The sequence below is a fragment of the Aedes albopictus genome, chromosome 2, assembly GCF_035046485.1.
Source record: "Aedes albopictus strain Foshan chromosome 2, AalbF5, whole genome shotgun sequence".
Classification (NCBI taxonomy): Eukaryota; Metazoa; Arthropoda; class Insecta; order Diptera; family Culicidae; genus Aedes; species Aedes albopictus.
Window position 1 is genome coordinate 396,166,004 of NC_085137.1, and position 19,041 is coordinate 396,185,044.

General features: G+C 40.6%; 2 protein-coding genes across 2 annotated transcripts in view; both read right to left on the minus strand.

The window, feature by feature from the left end:
- LOC109414878 (DAZ-associated protein 2) overlaps positions 1–19,041 on the minus strand; it is a 353,216-nt gene that overhangs the window by 66,025 nt on the left and 268,150 nt on the right. The window lies entirely within an intron of this gene.
- LOC109413463 (ADP,ATP carrier protein 1) overlaps positions 2,476–19,041 on the minus strand; it is a 37,186-nt gene continuing 20,620 nt past the window's right edge. The window contains exons 2-3 of the mRNA XM_019687138.3: positions 12,137–12,633; positions 2,476–2,817 (exon numbers count right to left, since the gene is read on the minus strand). Of these exons, the coding sequence (XP_019542683.1) occupies positions 2,572–2,817; positions 12,137–12,633 (743 nt within the window). The 3' untranslated portion in view covers positions 2,476–2,571. The remainder of the gene's footprint in view (positions 2,818–12,136; positions 12,634–19,041) is intronic.

Genomic DNA, 19,041 nt, shown 5'->3' on the forward strand with positions numbered 1-19,041 from the left:
GCAAAGTATTTCGGAGGCAGGTACATTAACTCGAAAACTGATTCGCAAAAAAAATGTGTTTAACTAGAATGTATTTTGGAGACACAGTCAAATTTGTTTATCTCTTAAAACCGTAAATAGGGTACGCGATACAATAGTGATGGGAATATGTGTAAAATCGTTATGATAATTAAGAAAAATTGGCAAAACACCATTATGATGCTTTGTAACAGCCTGAAATTGCAAAGAACATCTTTGGTACGTGTACCATATTATTGCAATAGTGGTCGAACGAAACAACAATTGATATGCTCTCAATGAAACAAAATTTCGAAAAATATGATAATTTATCGATATGACGTCATCTGTTCATTAATTTTAAATTATACCTGAATTAATCAATACACTTTGATCCATTCAGTTTTTTTGACGTTTATACACGATGGAAACGAAATGGGCAGAAACAAAATAAATCGAGTCGATTTTTCACGCCTAAAATTTATCACTTTTCGTGTGTTCGGTTTGTTCTGAGATGCTCTTCTCTTCTCTGCTAGTATGCTTGTAGCTCCCAAGGTATATGGAGCAAGAGGGGAGACGTCTGTCTTGTTATTAGCCGTTTTTGGTTTATCTATGTAATTATTTTGAACTAGATAAATGAATGGAGGTTGTGTAAATTAACCTTTCAGGACGCGCGCCATCAAGCAACTGAAACTGCACCGCGCTTTCGCTGTATACAACGAGCGAGGTTCTTTTTGGTAGTGTTATACTAAGTTACAACATCGCGCGTCCTGAAGGGTTAAGCGATGGATTTTTGAAGAAGACTGTTCGTCCACAGACAAGGGGCTGTCCATTAATTACGTAAGGGCATTTTAGCGATTTTTCGACACCCCCTCCCCCCCATATAAGATTTTTTGTATGACGACCCAAAAAATTTTGTTTGGCGCGTAAGATTTTCCAAACCGGTCTGTACATTTCCTCCCTTCCTACCTGCGCGTTCATGTCGCCGACAACGAATTTCACGTCACGCGGCGAGCAACCATCGTATGTTTGCTCTAACTGCGCGTAGAACGCTTCTTTCTCGTCATCGGGTCTCCCTTCGTGTGGGCAGTGGACGTTGATGATGCTGTAGTTGAAGAAACGGTCCTTAACTCTCAACATGCACATCCTTGCGTTGATCGGCTGCCACCCGATCACACGTTGTCGCATCTTGCCCAACACTATAAATCCTGTTCCCAGTTCATTGGTGGTGCCACAGCTTTGGTAAAAGGTAGCCGCTCGATGCCCGCTTTTCCACACTTTCTGTCCAGTCCAACAAAGTTCCTGCAACCACCATCCAGAAGGTTGCTAAAGCCGAAAGAATATGTACGAACAAGAATGCCGAATAGTAACCTTGCGATGATTGTGTTCGCAAGAATTCTGGAAGGTACAAGACGACAGGAGCATGGCGGATTAGATGGGCTGACCAGGTCGAGAGTGATTTGGAAAGTGTAGGACAGGACGTTCCCAGGAATGGAGCGCAGCAGTAGGAGATCGAAATGTGTGACATAGAATTCTAGATTCAGTTTTATTTATGTAGAATTAGATAAATAAATGGGGGCTGTGTAAATTAACCTTTCAGGACGCGCGCCATCAAGCAACTGAAACTGCACCGCGCTCGCGCTGTATACAACGAGCGAGGTTTTTTTGGTAGTGTTGTTACAACAGTGCGCGTCCTGAGGGGTTAAGCGATAGATTTTTGAAGAAGATTGTTCGTCTGTGAACGAATTGTCCCAAAGATGTTGAAGTAAATAAAACTAAACATAAACTTACCCAAATCCATTTGCCCATATTCCGACAGATTCCTGAACAACGGCGGGTGCGCTCGTCTATACCAAATTGGGGACTTTCTGTGTGAAATAACAACAACCGCGGTGCAATATGTTTGGTTTTACTCAGGTTGTAACTATTATTCGCAAATTTTTCGATTCTCTTCGGCAAATCATCATTTTAACGTTTGATGGTGCGTTAGGATCCATAAAACTGAAGCTGCAGTTGTTTAGTTTCTATCGTGCCCGCTTTTCGGTTAGGTCAAGCCCTGCTTGATCGAAGTTTTTTTTAAGTTAGTCATGCATACGATGATACTGGTCTTTGGAACTCTTGGAGAGTTTTTCTTCTGCTCGTTCGTTTCTCACAGTACAATAAGTGTCTTGAATTTTTCTATCTGGCATCGGTCTCTTGAAATGACATCGTACAACAATCCTACGGAATGTGCACTTCTCTCTTTCGTCTCCATAGTTCGATAAGGTCTGTGGTGTTGTTCGTTCAACGTGGTAAGAAACATTTCTTTATTCTCGTATGGCTTGGTTACAATTAGTGTGTAGTCCTGGCTGATTATAAAGAACATCGTTTCAGTTTTGAGTAGTTTTGTCGATTTTTTTTTGTATTGTTTCTACAAATAACGGGCAAGGTTTGCTTGCTTGTGAGTTTCTTTCTAGCGTCAAATAAATAGATCACTGGTTTTACTGCTGATTTTTCCACCTTAATTGGTTTAGTTTTACTTTAGCTGGTTTTTTGTAACTTTTTTAGTTTAAATTTTTTTCGCTAAACTTAAATCTAACCCATCAGAGCCTTGACCTCATCGTAGAAGACGAGCACAAGAGCGCCACCAGTACCACGCAGGACGTTGGAGAAGGCGCCCTTGAAGAAGGCCGACGAACCTTCCGTCTTGGCGATCTTGACCCAGCAGTCGAGGGTGTTCTTGTACATGATGTCTGCCTTGGCACGGCCAGACTGCATCATCATGCGTCTTCTGACGGTGTCGAATGGATAGGAGATAACGCCGGAGGCCGTCGTTACAACCTGTTGGTGTGGGAAGAGAAGAAAAGAGGGGAATGGATCAATCATTATTTTTGTTATTGATTAGGTGCGATTATGAACCGGGATCAACACTGGCTAAAACCAGTGGAAGGATGACCCGAGCAAGGGGAAGCATTTCGGATATTATTATGTCATAGATGATAATTTGTTTGTAGCACATGAACTGTGATCGCACACAGGTGTCCGACGACGACGACGACGACGTTTATCGAGAGTGCATGTGATTTTGCGGTTGATAAGGCGTTTTCCCTCGTCACATGGCCGCACAGCGTATTAGCGCGATGGACGTCTATATTTGACAAACATGCTCTAGCGCCGCACTGATAACGGCGATGGTAAACAATGTGTCCGCATGTCGGAGCAATCAACACATTATACTGGAAAAGGGGGATTTAAACATTGCATATTGAAGGGGCGATCGAATAACGACCTGCGATTTGATGATAATAAGTGATGCCGCCGTAAAGAATATACAAAAGAACAACAGTTATACGCATAGATGGCCCATTACTCTCGACTATGCATTCAATAGCTTGAGAATATTGCTTTTTCGGTTAGAAGTGTTTGTCGTTGTTGCGCATATCCTTGGAGGAGCTCTAGAAGAAATCGCTGCAATAACTCCTGTAGAAACTCTGAGAGAAATCCTGAGAAACTCTAGGAGAAGTTCTGCGTCAATATTTGAGACATATCGTGAGAGAAACTCCTGTGGAGATCTCGTGTCAAGTCCTGAGAGAAATCCCACCAAATTTGCTGTGGATTAAACGCAGGAGCAACACCGGGAAAACCCCTTTGGGGCCTCAAGTGTTCACTTCTCTGCAAAGTTCATGACCTATATTTGGAATCCGAGGAGGAACTTCTAGAAGAAATTCAGGAAAAACTCCTGGAGGAATCGGAGTAGGAATCCCAGGAGGAACTTCTGGAGAAATCCTGAAGGAATCACAGCAAGAACGTCTAGAAGAATCCCAGTAAGAACTCCTGGAGGAATCCCAGAAGGAACTTCTGGAGGTATCACAGGAGGGATTCCTGGTGGAATGCTAGGAGGAACTCTTGGAGGAGTCCCAGGAAGAACTCCTTGTGGAATCCCAGGAGGAGCTTTTGGAGTAATCTCAGGATAAACTTCAGGAGGAATTTCTTAAGAAATCCCTGCAAGGGATCGCAGGATGTACTGCAGGAGGAATTTCTGAAGGAATCCCAGGAGGAACTTCTGGAGGAATCCCAGGAGGGATTCCTGGTGGAATCCTAGGAAGGAGTCCCAGGAAGAACTCCTGGAGGAATCCCAGGAAAAAGTTCTGAAGAAATCCCAGTAAGAGCTCCTGGAGGAATTTAAGGAGGAACTTTTGGAGGTATTCCTGGTGGAATCCTAGGAGGAACTCCTGGAGGAATCCCAGGAGGCACTCCTGGTGGAATTTTAAGAAGAACTCATGGAGGAGTGCCAGAATGAACTTCTGGAAGAATCCCAGGACGAGCTTTTGGAGTAATCTCTGGATAAACTTCAGGAGGAATCCTAGAAGTAACTTCCAGAGGTATCTCAGGAGGAACTTCAGGAGGAATCGCTTAAGTAATCCCTGCAAGGATGTATTTCAGGAGGAACTGCAAGAGGAATTTCTGAAGGAATCCCAGGAGGAACTTCTGGAGGGATCCCTGTTGGAATCCGAGGAGGAACTCTTGAAGGCGACCCAGGAAGAACTCCTGGAGGAATTCCAGAAGGAGCTTAGGAGTAATCCCACGATAAACTTCAGAATGAATCCCAGGAGAAACTCCAGGAGCAATCCCTTAAGAAATCCCTGCAAGGAATCGCAGGATGTATCCCTGGAGGAACTGCAGGAAGAACTCAAGAAGGAATCCCAGGTGGAGCTCCACGAGGAAGAAATCTTAGAATGAACTTCTAGACGATTTCCACAAGGAACTTCTGTAGGAATCTCAAGAAGAGTTCTGGAGGAATTCCAGAAACAACTGTAAGAGGAACCCCAGGAAGAACTCTTCAAAAGTAATGCCAGAATGGATAACTGCTGGAAGAATCCAATAGACACAACTCTTGAAGGAATCCCAGGAACAACCCTTTGATGAACCTGGAGGAATCCCTGGAACAACTCCTGAAGGAAACCCAGGAACAAAACCTATAAGAATCCCTGGTACAACTCTTTAACTTATTCATGGAGTATTCATAGAATAAGTTTACTTTCGTGGAGTATTCATAGAAACACGTAAATGAAATATCACGAAGAATCATAAGTACAGTATCAGGGCCACAGATTGTTCCTTTTAGCTGAATCCGGATTTTCGTCCTCTCGTCCTCAGCTACTTATCCTAAATTTTCTGAATTTCATTCATGTGACCCAAAAACCAAAACGTAAACACCAGTTCTGACAGAGCAAATGCTATGTTTAAAATTCGAACTTATTCTGAGTAAATTATACTTTTTGCATACGGTTTTGAGTAAATGCTTTACTTTAGTTTTACTTTGTTCAAGTCAGGTTAACCTTGAGTAAATACTCATGTTTATTCATATTACTTAATGACATTTTCATGACATTTGGCATCCCTGGCCGTAAATATCTACGCGATCTAGAAGCTCCCTCCATTATTTTTCAGCATTTGGTTTTTCCAGGCAGTTAACACCCTGATCCTAAACCCAAATCAATTTTAGGCATTTCTAGATTCCAGGGTGGCCACTAAATATCAGTTTTGAAATTCCCGTCTTTTTCCCGGTTTTCCCGGTACGATTTCTGAAATTTTCCCGGTTTTTAAAATGCACATTTTTTTAGTAGGTAACGCCCAATTTTCGTATCATATGGATAAGTACCATGTGAAAATGCACTTGCAATCCTGTGAATACTATGTACTAGATGTTTATAGTTTAATATTATTCTTGACGTAATGCATCTATGGAAAAATGGAAGTAACTACCAATGATGACATAAAAGGCGTATGCTACACAATTACTTGCAACATATTTTCATTCAGCTCCAAATAGTGCATAATTCAAAAGCTTTCCCTCACTCATTATTTTACTTATTTTCTTGTACTTTAAAAAAACAAGTGTAGAAGTGGTAGCTAACTATGACTGTTCACGTTCTTCGGAGTTCTTGAAGCAAAAATCGCTTTTGCAGTATGGTAAAGCTCAAGCTGAAATATTGTTTTATTATCGCATGGTATTTAACCATTTGGAGCCGAAGGGGTCAATATGACCCCGGCGGTGAAACCGAGCATTCTTACAAAGATTCTTACAAAGTTTTGTCCGAGATTTCATCTTTCGATTACTCCAAAAATACTATCTTGGATTTCTTCAGTAACTTCTGTTAGCGATTCCACCTTGTATATCTTTTGTGGATTCCTCTAGATTCCTTAACCGTCCATAACTAGCGCGGTTGGCCACCACCGCCAGCACCACGCTAATACTGAACTCAAAAAGCGAGATTTTTTCAACGTGTTGTACAAAACACAACAGCACGATCGCTCGAGCGTTAATTGATTTATTCTGGAAGAGGTTCCTTTAGGGAATTTAGGATTTAAGTCAGTCTGTTGGAAATTAGGGAATAGAACTTTTGGTCTGGGATCATGAATTCGATCTAGGGATTTCTCCTGGAACTTCTGAAGGATTCCCAAAAGAATCTCCCACATGTCTAGAAGGTTTCCCAAGGAACTCTTGGAAGAGTTCTCGATTACAAAACTCCCGCAGTAGTTTGATGTTCAGGATTCTGGAGTATTTCCAGAAATAGTTATCGTAAAGTTTTTGTAAGAAATTTTGGGAGATCATCCAAAAGGAACTCCTGGGTGATTTGCAGAGGGAGCTTCTGAAGGATGCCCAAAAGCAACTCCTGGAGCAACTCCAAAAGCAACTTTCATAAGCAACTCCTGGAGGTTTCTTTGAACAAACTCCTGTAGGGTGCTCAAGAAGAACTCTTGAAGGAAACGCGGTAAGAAACACTGGAGAAATTCCAAAAGCAAATAATAATAAAGATAAAATTCAGCAAAATCTCTTGGAAGTTTTCAAAATCGAAGTTTCAGAAGGCACTCCTGCAGAAATTGTGAAATTCGTGGAGATGGATGAGTAACAGAATGATATCCTGGAGAAATACCAGAAGAAACTCTGTAAAGAATCCCAGAAAAAACTACCGATTGATTTCTAAAAAAAGCTTTCGGAGGAATTCCAGGAGAAAATTCTAGGGAAACCCCAAAGGAAGCTCCAGGAAGAAAAGGAAAAATTTTCTGGAGGGATTTCAAAAAAATAATTCCCGTAGGAAATTTTGAAGATTGGAGCAACTCCTGTTACAATTGTGGAAGGAAAATCTTGATGAATCTTAAAAGGAACTCTTGAATAAATTGGTTGTCTTGATTAAAACCCAGTTTAGTGGTAATGATTTTCTTATCTATTAAGATTCCTGATGAAATTTCGGAAAGATTCCCTGAAAAAAAAACTAGAATTAATTTAAGAAAGGACACCGATTAATCCAAAAAGAAACTTTTGAAAAAATCTCAGATGTAAGAAACTCTTTCCTCGAAAAAATCTCATCGAATTCCAAGAGATAATCAAGCGGTACAAAAACCTAAAGGAATTCTAGAAGAAACTTCTGGAAGAATCCCAAGTTCTGTTTTAAGGAAATTCCAAGTGATTGTACAGGCGAATTCCTTGGGATTTCGTAGAAGTATCCCAGGAGTATTTTGGTTTGGTTTTGATTTTGCAGACTTTCGATGAGGTGTAAAATTCAAATATGCACATCAAGTTACTCTTAACAACAATTTTCCCGGTAATCATTCCAAATTCCCGTCTTTTTCCCGCTTTTTTCCCGGTCGTTCCGAATTCCCGTCTTTTTCCCGGTTTTCCCGTTTTTCCCGGTTCGGTGGCCACCCTGAGATTCTTTATTGTGGGATTATGTGCATGGACTCTACCATCCCAACAAAATAAATAGGAAATGCTGTCTACCTCTGTCTACAACTGTTCAGGTAATCAAGATTGTCTTTTCGTACAGTTGTATATGGAATTCCCTATCCAATTTAATCCATTTGGTCCGTCCCTCACCTACGCCTTGGAACGTAGACGAGCCTCTGCCTGAGCCAGGTAATGATCCGTCTCTCACTCACGCCCTGGAACGAAGACGAGCCCCTGCCTGAGCTAGGTCACTAATTTGTATAGGAAAAGTAGAATTGATGATCCTACTTTTCCTACACAGGGTAGCTTTAAATCTACCCCCCGTCCATCAACCATAAACTAATATATTCCAGGTACCCATAGATTTGTTCAAAATGACTCGAAAATTTGCTTTCCGACATTACTTGCTTTATGAGGGAAATCCATAAGAATTGTCCGATTTGAATGTCGTTAGACAGGTAGACGCTAGACACATCACTGGAGCTTAATGTGTAAATTTGTACGTTTGTCAATTAAGAGGAAGCAAAATCGGTTCTATCCGGTTGATCACCGGTCAATTCTTGATTCCGTTTAATTATTTCTGAATCATTTTTTAAACTGTGTGGAATCCTTTCGAAGAAAAATAAGAAAACGGATACTAAGAGAAGAACATGAAGTTAAGTCAATAGAAGAAACTCCACGAGAAAAATCTCTGTTGCGTAACAACACCACTCGACAATCGCGTTACTCCTTGCTGCGATTAGGTGTGCGATGATGCAGGGTAGTACCTGTCACGTTATCACACTGTGCTTATCGAGCAGAGGCGATAACAACTCTGGCGTGTTGTGCCGAGAGACCTTGAAATGGGTTTAAGCTGGTATACGCCGCATTACAAGGAGACACGAGTTCAGATTTTCTGCGTACGTGTGAGCCTACATGTGACACTTCAAGAGCGATAAGCATTGGGCTGGGATGTTTTGGTCGGTCGTCATTCCCGAAGGGCAGCCATTGACAGAGGCCTTGAAATCATCGGACTATAGACTTTTGAACGCACACGATAATTGGCGGTGTTTCGTCGAAGAGGAACCACTGGGCATACCATGACTGTAGTCGTTGTGGGTGTGTGTTGTGTGTGCGTGAGTCGAACTGCCTGTTACGAAACCAAACAACTGTTACGTCACTCAGTCGAAGTTGAAAATTTGGAACCAGAAGGAGCTTGGCATGTAAAGCAGTGACGTCACACGGTGTTCTAAAACGCAGGGACAATCAATTGCGTTACGTCATTGATGTTATCTAGTTGGTTGGGGAAGGTTCGTGGCACGTGCAACCAATTAATCGATTTTCTCAACGAAAATGCCAGGTTTTGTGTAGTAGAAAGGGCCATCTGTTCCCGTCAAACACCTCTCAGTCGAACAAAGGTATACTTTCCCAGATTTCTTGGCACTCGAGTATACTCTACCAGAAGTGCTCGCGTCGCAAGTTTTTAAAAATAGCGACGATGCTACTAAACTAACGCCCATTGAAGCAACTGCATCGTTTCGAAATGTTTTGCCAGGCCTCTAGCGAGATGCTCTGGCGGGTGGTGACATTTGAACTCTACATACTCTCGGCTCGGTACCAACGAAAGGAATCTCGCTGCTTATCAACGCCCATCGCCGTAGTATAGTCGCTAGTCGGTTGATAGGTCGCCATGCTTGAGATTCTCGACAACAGCACCCGCGAGCAGCGCGAGGTCAGGAATCAGGAGAATTCCGTGCATGCATGGCTGCTCTTGTACCGAACCCGAGCGCCAGCAGCCATCATCGTCGCGCTTACGAGGGTTATTGATTTTATTTGCGTTTCTCTTTCGCGCTCACGAGGTTGAACATGTGGCAGGCAGAAGCAGAAACAGGCGGTACTCTCTTCTTTCTCATCGCCGGCTTTGCTCCCACATGGTTGCGAAACTCTCTTCTTCGCCGCAGTTGTAGTGCTATATACGTATAGGATGACGCACTGTTTCCCGTTTCCAATCACGCGCTTGTATGCGGCGATGGAATAAAAATTTCGGTCTTCCATAGAACGGGTATTTTATAGGTTATATCAGCTGACGATGTGGTGCGCTGAACTTCTTTTGCGTTACGTAAGGTCTAGGAAAAGGTATGCATTTGGGAGAAGATCGGAACATCTCCCGCATTGTCGTAAATCAGAATTGCATTAAGTCTCTCGGTAACAAGTAGACGGAATTGTTTAACGAGCGCTGCGCCATGACGCTGATTGAAATGACCTTGTTTTACATTAGAGCCCGAGCGTCAGCTGAAGGCAAAACACGCGTTGCGTTGCGTAGCTGATTTCCATCTCGCGACTCTCGAGAATATCTTAAATCTCGAGGTTACACGCGTCAATGGGAAAAACTAAGCGTCATTCACAGAGGGGAAAATCCTAATTTTAGACTCAAAACGTCCGGTGTTTTCCATTGAGAGAAGAAAGAAAACAACGACGTTACATAAGCGGGATCTTTTCTTGGAGTCGCGACCTTCGACTGACGGTCGGATACCAGTCGCGTTTGGGACGATGACTCGGCCTCGATCATGACCGTTGTGTCCATCACTCAGCCATTCGACACCTTGCGTCATCCGGGAGTTTAAACATCCCGAAATTTGAGACGCATTTTCTTGTCGCATTGAAGAGTTTACGTAACGACTTTTCAACGCTCGCGATGCTTTTGTAAAAGTGGAAGTCACTAATATTCCTGTCTGCGCGACGACGGACAACGGAAATCGCCCGGTTTCTGTACGTGTGCGCGTTCGATAAGAACTGTGTCACATTCGCCCGTGTAGAGGCCAAGGGGAATTACGAACGTATGCATTGCTTGCTGTCGCCGCCACACTATAATGTGTGGTCTGAGAAGTGCCTTCGTTGAAAAATAACAACAATCAGCATCTTTCTGGTGTAGTAGAAGTGAGAACAGGACCATGCTGACGTTAGCGGACGGTAAAAATAACATATTTTTGTCGAAAATCATTCATTCTCAAGCTTGGTAGTTCTCGCCGTTCTTGATTATTCTGATCACGTTGATGTTTACATAAGTTTGTGTATGTTATGCGAACATGTGATTTTCCTATGAAATTTTCAGACGTAGGTACTTCAGATTTCCATTTTTTTTTTTAATATCTCGGTCTACTATAAAGTCATTAACATGAATCCAGTGGGAAAAACTCTCGAAATTTTCCGGGACAATACTGAGGAAATTTATAAAACTCTTCAGAGATGAGCCAGCCTAGGGCTGCAAATCTCTTAAATAAAGATAATAATAATAATAATTTATGAAACTCAAGAAAATTGCTTAGAGTAAATATTTCTGTTGAGGTGGATATATAACGAGGCCACACTTCGAATTTTCAAAAGCACAAATCTGAAGAACCGAAGTTTGGTTTGCGCTGGAAAGTTGATTGATAGGTCAGCACTAGCGTGTCACTTATCGATCAACTTTTCAGCGTAATCCGCCTTTTGATTCCTCAGATTTGTGCTCTTGCAAATTTGAGGTGTGGCTTTGTTATATATTCACCTTAAAAAGGTTTTTTTTTGTGACAGATTTCCAAAGGAAGAGTCAAATTCCAAGGATGTATCCGAAGCTTCTCTCGGTAATTTCACCAAGAATGCAGCCTTAGTATTCTAAAGTGCAACTTCTATTTTTTTACTAAAAAAAGGGTAAACAAAACTATACCTTAGACATTCACAAGATGCGACGCGAGACAAGACATAACAATTATCGTTCTTGCAATCGTCATGCATTTAAAATTTACCTTTTCTGTCGACCGGTTTCAGGCGTGATGTTGCCCATCTTTGGGACTGGGATGTCCGACTGCTCAAAAATCTCTTCACTTCACACACATTGCAAGATTTACCAGCAATTGTTACAGCTTCTTTGGGAAAATCCGTCATATTAAAAAAAATCGTTGGGAACAGTCAAAACATCCCTAAAACTCTGAAGTCTGAAATTCTTTCAAGCATCTGGAAATTCCGAACTTTGCCTCTGTGGTAAATGTCTCTGATTAGCTCAAGTATGCCTGAGGAATCCGTCTTTTCCTGGTTTTCAGGTAGAAGACATCCCGAGCGAGGACTGCCAGATAAACAATTATTGACCATTGTTTTGATGAGGAGTTATCATTCCGTATACAGATTAAAACTCATTTTGAGAGTAGCAGAAAACCGTTCCCAAGACCGCAGTTTGAAAACCACTGCTTAAGCTAATTTTGTCTGATGAGCTTGTGTTCGCTAAATGACGTCATCAAAAACGGCAGTATTCGTTGTAAAAATCGATAATTGCATGTGGGCTTTAAAGAGAGAAGCCTTGTCTGTGTGTCGTCGACGACGACGACGACGAGAGAAACACAGTCGTTATGCAATCCATCGATTCGGGTCATCCTTTTTAAAGTGGCAGAGGTACGAGAAAAAAAAAATCGCAACACTTACCTGAGCGATGGCCCACGAGACGAAGATGGAGGTGTTCTTCGGGTCGGGCAGCATTCCCTTGGCAGTATCGAAGCAACCAAAGTAGGCAGCACGGTAGATGATGATACCCTGGACCGACACGTTGAAGCCACGGTACAGACCGATCAGACCGTCCGACTTGACGGTCTTCTTCAGACAGTCGATCAGACCGTTGTACTCGCGCTCGGCTCCGGCACGGCCAACATCGGCGCCCAGACGGGTACGGGCGAAGTCGAGTGGGTAGACGAAGCACAGCGAGGTGGCACCAGCGGCACCGCCGGATCCCAAGTTACCCAGGAAGTAGCGCCAGAACTGTGTGTTCTTGTCGACGCCACCCAAGAAGACCTGTTTGTAGACATCCTTGAAGGCGAAGTTCAGCGCCTGGGTCGGGAAGTACCGGATCACGTTGGCAAGGTTACCTCTCCAGAAAGCTCCGAAGCCCTGTTCCTTGGGGATGCGAACAAAGCAATCGACGATACCTGCGGGATGTGCGCGGAGGGTAAAAAGGGCGGGACAGAAATGGTTAGTGGTATGGTTACAACAAGTGGAGGGGTTCATTAACGGGATTACTGGGTGTGTCTCAAAACCGGCTCCAGACAACGGGGTGTTTACTTAACCATAAGATTTCGAGAAGAGAACGGGTAATTTCCGAAGAAAGCGCGTTATGTCAAATAATTCATTTGATCAATGTCTTGTCTGCTAAAGCCTGATGTTATGATATCTACTTAATGAAAGATCAGCAACTCACTGGCCAATCTTACATAACAAGGAATTGGATATTGCAAAAGCAATTCGTTCGGAGATTCACCAGAAATTACTTTGTGAAATCTATCAAAACATCCTCAAAAAGTTCTAAAACCTGTTTTAAGTCACCAGGAATGTTGCAAGCCTTCACTCTCTTACCGGAAAATCAAAAATAACATCTACATCAGGGATCTGTAACATATTTCTCAAAAAATCCTTGTAAGGATTATTAAAACAAACATTTTTTCTGTACCAGAGTGTAGCAAAGCACTTTCAAGCCAACTTTAGCTTAAGGAGCTGCCGTTCAACTAGTTGTTTTTTTTTTTTTGGATCGTCTACCAGGGATGGGAACACTCATTTGCAAAGAGTTGCATTCACTTGCTACTATCTTAGCTCAGAAGCGTATGCTATCGAAAACAGTGAATGAAGGAGTTTTACATTGTAGTTTTACCAAGTTTGCTGAATAATGTAAGTGTCGCACACGCATTCATACCTAAGTCATGAGAGAACTTTGGAGGCGTGGTGAATGTAAATTGCACTAACTCCGGTCTCCGAGACGAGTGTAGTGTACGAGTGTACCCTGCCTTCATAGCTTCGTTGCGTCTGGCACTGACTTTATTCGACGAACGTTTAGAAAAAAACACAAGGTAAAATTCCTTCATACACTGTATCAAGAAACACGCTTTTGAGTTGCGAAAACTCTGTTAGGATATCAGATTAAGTTTCTTGAGAAATCCAAAAAGGAATTTCCAAAAAAAAAAAAATACTGGGGAAACATCTGGACTGCAGCAGTTCTGAAAAAATTTCAGAAGCAATTCCAAAAAAATTTCTTTTTGGAATACCTAATAGGTGATCCTGGAAAAAATTTAAAAAGGAACCCCCGGGAAATCCACAGAGGATGCCCAGTTGAGAAATATAATAGAGGAATCCTAGTAAAATCCCTAGAGAAATTCCTATATGTGTAATAGCTGAAGCCATTGAAAGAGGAACATTTTAAGAAATTCCTACAAGGATCCCTGAAGGAATCCTAAGAGGAATACTTGAAAAAAAAAAAAAAAATCCTTCAAAGTTGGCTAGATTTACTCATCAATAGATCGTTGGGCACGTTCTCTTCCATTTGAGAAATTTGTGCCATCCGTTGATTTATTCAAGAATGAATACACTGAGTAATTCATATAGAAATAATTGCTGAAATATCTACAAAAATCCCTGAATACATCACTAGAGTGGTTTCTGTAGTACTTACTAGGTTAAGTCATGCAGGAATACCAGCAAGAATTTCCGGAAGAATCCCAGCAGGCAGGGATGTTTTCGATCAGCTGGCAATCCTTTGACTTATTTGTCCAAGACTCAGTTCAGGAACCTAATATTGAAATGTGGTGTTCGGCAAAGTTGTAGATTAGTGTTTTTCCTACAATTATCACCAAAGACGCCATATTCTAGCTCTTAAATATACGTCGCTTGAGCGCTAGTATCATCTACTCATACTAAACGATCGAAAAATCAGATCGTTTAGTATGAGTAGGTGGTACTAACGCTTTTACGCGGTAAATATTAGAGTTAGAATATGGCGTCCTTGGTGATAATTGTAGGAAAAACACTAATCTACAAGTTTGCCGAACACCACTTTTCAAAATTAGGCTTCTGAACTGAGTTATGGACAAATGAGTCAAACGATTGCCAGATGATCTAAAACATCCTTGCCAACAGGAGTTCCTGAAGGAATCCCGGAGGATATCATAGGAATAATGCATGGACAGTTATTAGGGAAATATCTGAGAGGGTTCTTATAAAAAATTCCAGTAAAAACTCCAGCAGAAGTTCCTGGATTAATCAAAGCAGATATACATAATAATGGGTGGCTGAAAATCTCTTTAATAAAGACAAAAAAAAAATATACATGGAGAAATCCCAGCAGGATTTTTTGAAAGAATCCCTAGGAAATTCGACGTAGCAATTCTTGGAGAAATCTTTGAAGAAACCCCTGGCCCTGGATACCGCTGTAGGAGTTCTTGTAGAAATTTGTATAACTTGTAATCATGACAACAGGCAGCGTTTATTCTTTGTTCTGTTCCAGAAGAAATTATAAAGAATAGCTCATATAGCCGATGTGGTAAGCGCACGTGCAATCAACAAAACCATGCTGAGGGTGACGGGTTCGATTCCCGGTTGGCCCAAAAAACGTTTAATAATGGAAATTTCTTTAACTTTCTTGTGTATGAAATATCTTCGATATATACATATGTATGCACACAGTCATTTGCAGTGGGGGATCTTAGTTAAGGCTGCCGAAATCGGGTCAAAAAGCTGACAAAATCCGGTCCCCACTGTATTGACTACGGACGCAAAATTAGGCGGTGAAAGCGTTCCACAAATACTGCTGAGAAGCAGGCTCTGTTCTAGTTGGGACGTAAAGCCAGTAAGAAACATTTGAGCAATGTTTTTTAAGAATGAATATGAACAACTTTCCTATCTGTGGATCACTGCTTGAATAGCTCGACCAATATCAGCGAATACCTCGAGTACCTCGACTGGTTAGGGAATCATGCACTTTCAGCTAAGTGTAGTAGGCTTTGAGATATGGTTAATTATTATCTGACAGAATAAAGAAACACTTATTCGGAAAAGCACGCATCTTCAAGTAAGCTTGCAGATGATTTTTTTCACACACTTACTTTACCGGTAGCAAGTATAATGAAGATTCGAATCAATTATTGATAGATCGCATAATCTTAGGTGGAAACTAAAAACAAGTGATAGGGTATTGGTTCCCTTATTAAGCATATGGCTCCCATTTTCATCCCACGAAAAACAAAGGATTGAAGCGCTGTTTGTTTTGTTTCTTATTTTTGTATTTTTTGTAAGAAGTGAGCACCCATCAGGGTGGCCACTCAGAGCAGCAAATAAAATTCCCGAGTTTTTCCCGGTTTTCCCGATAGCTTTTTGATTTTTCCCGATTCTAAAATAGAATGATTTACAGTGAAAATTAAACGTAACTTACTATGATAAACTTAAGAGAATTAATATTGCATATTTTCAAATCCTTAGATTTAACATACCTAGTATTCATATGAACTTGAAAATAAGTTATGTGATGTTTGTCTCGTATCCAATGATGTGCATTGAAGTTACGACTAAGCTTTCAAACGAATCATTGACTTTTTGCTTTTCAATGATTGTTTGCCTCGCGTTTTTGAAGTGATAAAAAACTGTCAATTCTGCAGTAACGCAGCAGAAAAAGAATCATCGTATTCACTGCGAGTGAGCATATAGAATGATACTTTTTCATACGAATATTCTCTTTGGTGGCAGAGAATTATCACTTTGAAATTTTGAGCCACATATCCAACATGGCTGCCGATGCTGATGATGCCGTAGGAAGCCTTAAAAATTTCTTAAATTCATAAATGACTAACTAGTACAAAGTATGCAGTTGTTTAAGCAAATAAAAATAAAAAGGAGAATACACTATGATTATAGGATTTACAAACTTATTATTAGTGGATTTCTTAGTAATATTCCAATAATCTCTTCTGAAAAATTCTTGGTAAGTTTGTTTGGGAAACTAATATATAAGCTAATATAGGCAATAACAGAATGCCCAGAAAAAAAAACATTCTGGTGGAATATCTGGAAAGATTACTTGTGAAAGAATTTTGGAAACGATTTCTAGAGAAATCTTCAGTGTAGTATTTTTGATGGGTCATTTTCAAGATATTTTAATAGAAAACCAGGGGCGAACTTTATGGTAGCGTTAATGGCTACTGCAGAAAGACAGGCAGGTTACTTAGGCTGGAATCGTAAATTCTGAGAGATCAAAGAAATCTTAGCACAAGGTTGCGACCATTCATTTGCAAAGATTTACATTCATTTGCTATTATCTCAGTTCAGAAGCATGCTATCGAAAAACAATGTATGGATGAATTTAACCTTGTAGTTTTATCTGAAAGTTTGCCGAATAACATTGGGGTCGCACACGCATTCCAAAGTCGTGAGCGAGCTGTGGAGGCAACTTTCCACAGCGTGAATGAAATTTACATTCACCGCGTGGAGAGTTGCCTTCACAGCTCGCTCACTGCTTTGGTATACGTTTGCGACCCCAATGTTATTCGGCAAACTTTTAGATAAAACTACAAGGTTAAATTCATCCATACATTGTTTTTCGATAGCATGCTTCTGAACTGAAATAATAGCAAATGAATGTAAATCTTTGCAAATGAATGGTCGCAACCTTGTCTTAGCATCCGTCTAGCATTCCGTTATTTCATCAGGATTTCCTAAAAGATTAGTTATTGAGAAAGTATTTCCCCCATAATGTGGAGGCAGGTTCATTATTTGGGATTTATTTATTTCCACAAATCATACAACTATATTGCTCCAGATGCTTTTGAATATTGGTAGTTTAACTAGAAACTACGAATACCCTAAATTCTCGAGAATTTGCAGAAACAGGAGTTTTACCAGGGACTTGCTAAAGTTTTACTAAAAAGGGATACCTTACTCCGGTTTTCTCCGAACATTTTTATTCACAAATTTAATAAAAGAGTACATCCAAGAGCTTCATGAAAAACAACAGAAATCTTTCAAACAAAATATTAGAAATATCTACTTTTATGAACTACAATAGGCGTGCTTTGAGGAATTCCATCAGATACTAAAAATCCCTTAAAATATTGTTTCAACTGTTTTTCACTAACTATTTTGAAAATGTAAGAATGTTTCAACCAGAATTCTGGATGAGTAACAGAGTTTCATAATTTTTAAATTTAATTTATTCTTATCAGCATCCTATCCAAATTTCTCAAAGACTTTTCGCTCAAAGGACAAAGGCTATAGCAAGTATTCTCCTAGAGATTGCACAAGGATATTTTTTTTTAGAAAAAAGTTATAATTTTTGTTATGTTTTATAAAACTCTTATAAGGACGCTTGATGTTTTCAGGAACATGTAAATCCTGAAATGCATAAGTGACATCCCAAGTAACCATGGAGCTGTATATTGAGCATTAATTTCACTTTATAGTGTATTATATGACTTGCGATATAAAGTTGATATGTCATATAAGTACCATTAAAGTAAGGTTACAGTTGAAAGTGGCGCTACTATTGTGTATATAATGCTTCAACAACAAGCTTTTCTTTAGTCATTGCTAAAGTATATAAAAGGCTTGTACCATATAGAAGCTGTTAATCAATTACAGCTAATGCAATAAAATCGTATGTGACAAAAGAAAAAAAAAAGTGTTTATCGTCTGTCTACTTTATCCTGCTTCAACTTTCTCACTCCGATGAGTTTTTTTTCTGTTCGGGAATCGAACCTTGATTGCTGATGTTGCTCCACGATGGAATCCGAACGCGCCTACGATGTGTGCTACAATTGCCATGCCTGTCTATCGGGAAAATTGCTCAATTTAAGGAAAGTATACTCAAGCTCAAATTTTACCTTACTGTATTCTCAACAGCTTGAAAAAGTTGTTTTGAATAATATTGGCTCCCTCAGTGAATAATTTCGTTTATGTCCCAACCAAGAAATGTTAAACCATTTCATTCAGCAACATCATTTATCATATAGAAATACTTTCCTAGAATGGTTCTTTATCCTTGAACGTGATTGATTAAACGGCCGATTCATTCTTTCAATCAGCAAAGTAAATACAGTACACCATTTAGGTTTATCAACCAACCCTAAACATCTAAAGCAAGCAAATCAAAGCTTGACGCAATCCCTGAAAATTTTTGATTCAAGTTTTTGCATTCTTTAGAATGGTTCTTCCCAGGGGACCCGCATGCGGCGAGGTAGGCCTACTGCTCATCTTTTGAGAGTGTGTTAGTGTGACTGGCAACGCGACCAGAAGCCTGGTCGAATCCTGCTTGGAAATCGGCTTGTTTTGTCGATGGGGCTGGCCCGCGAAATCGCATTGTGTTGTTTGGGAAGGCCCGCTCGATGCATGTTAGGTAGGCGTAATTTGTTCGAGTTTGACGTGCCTGCACCCTCCCTGGTTCTTCCATCTAAAACCTTTCTGCATTTTTCTCCTGGATGTGGATTTTTTGTTTACGTGTTTAAAAAATGATGCATACTTTAGTAATGGTATACATAAAGCAATAAATGCTTGCGTTATTGTTTGCTATAAGGCTTTTAAAATGG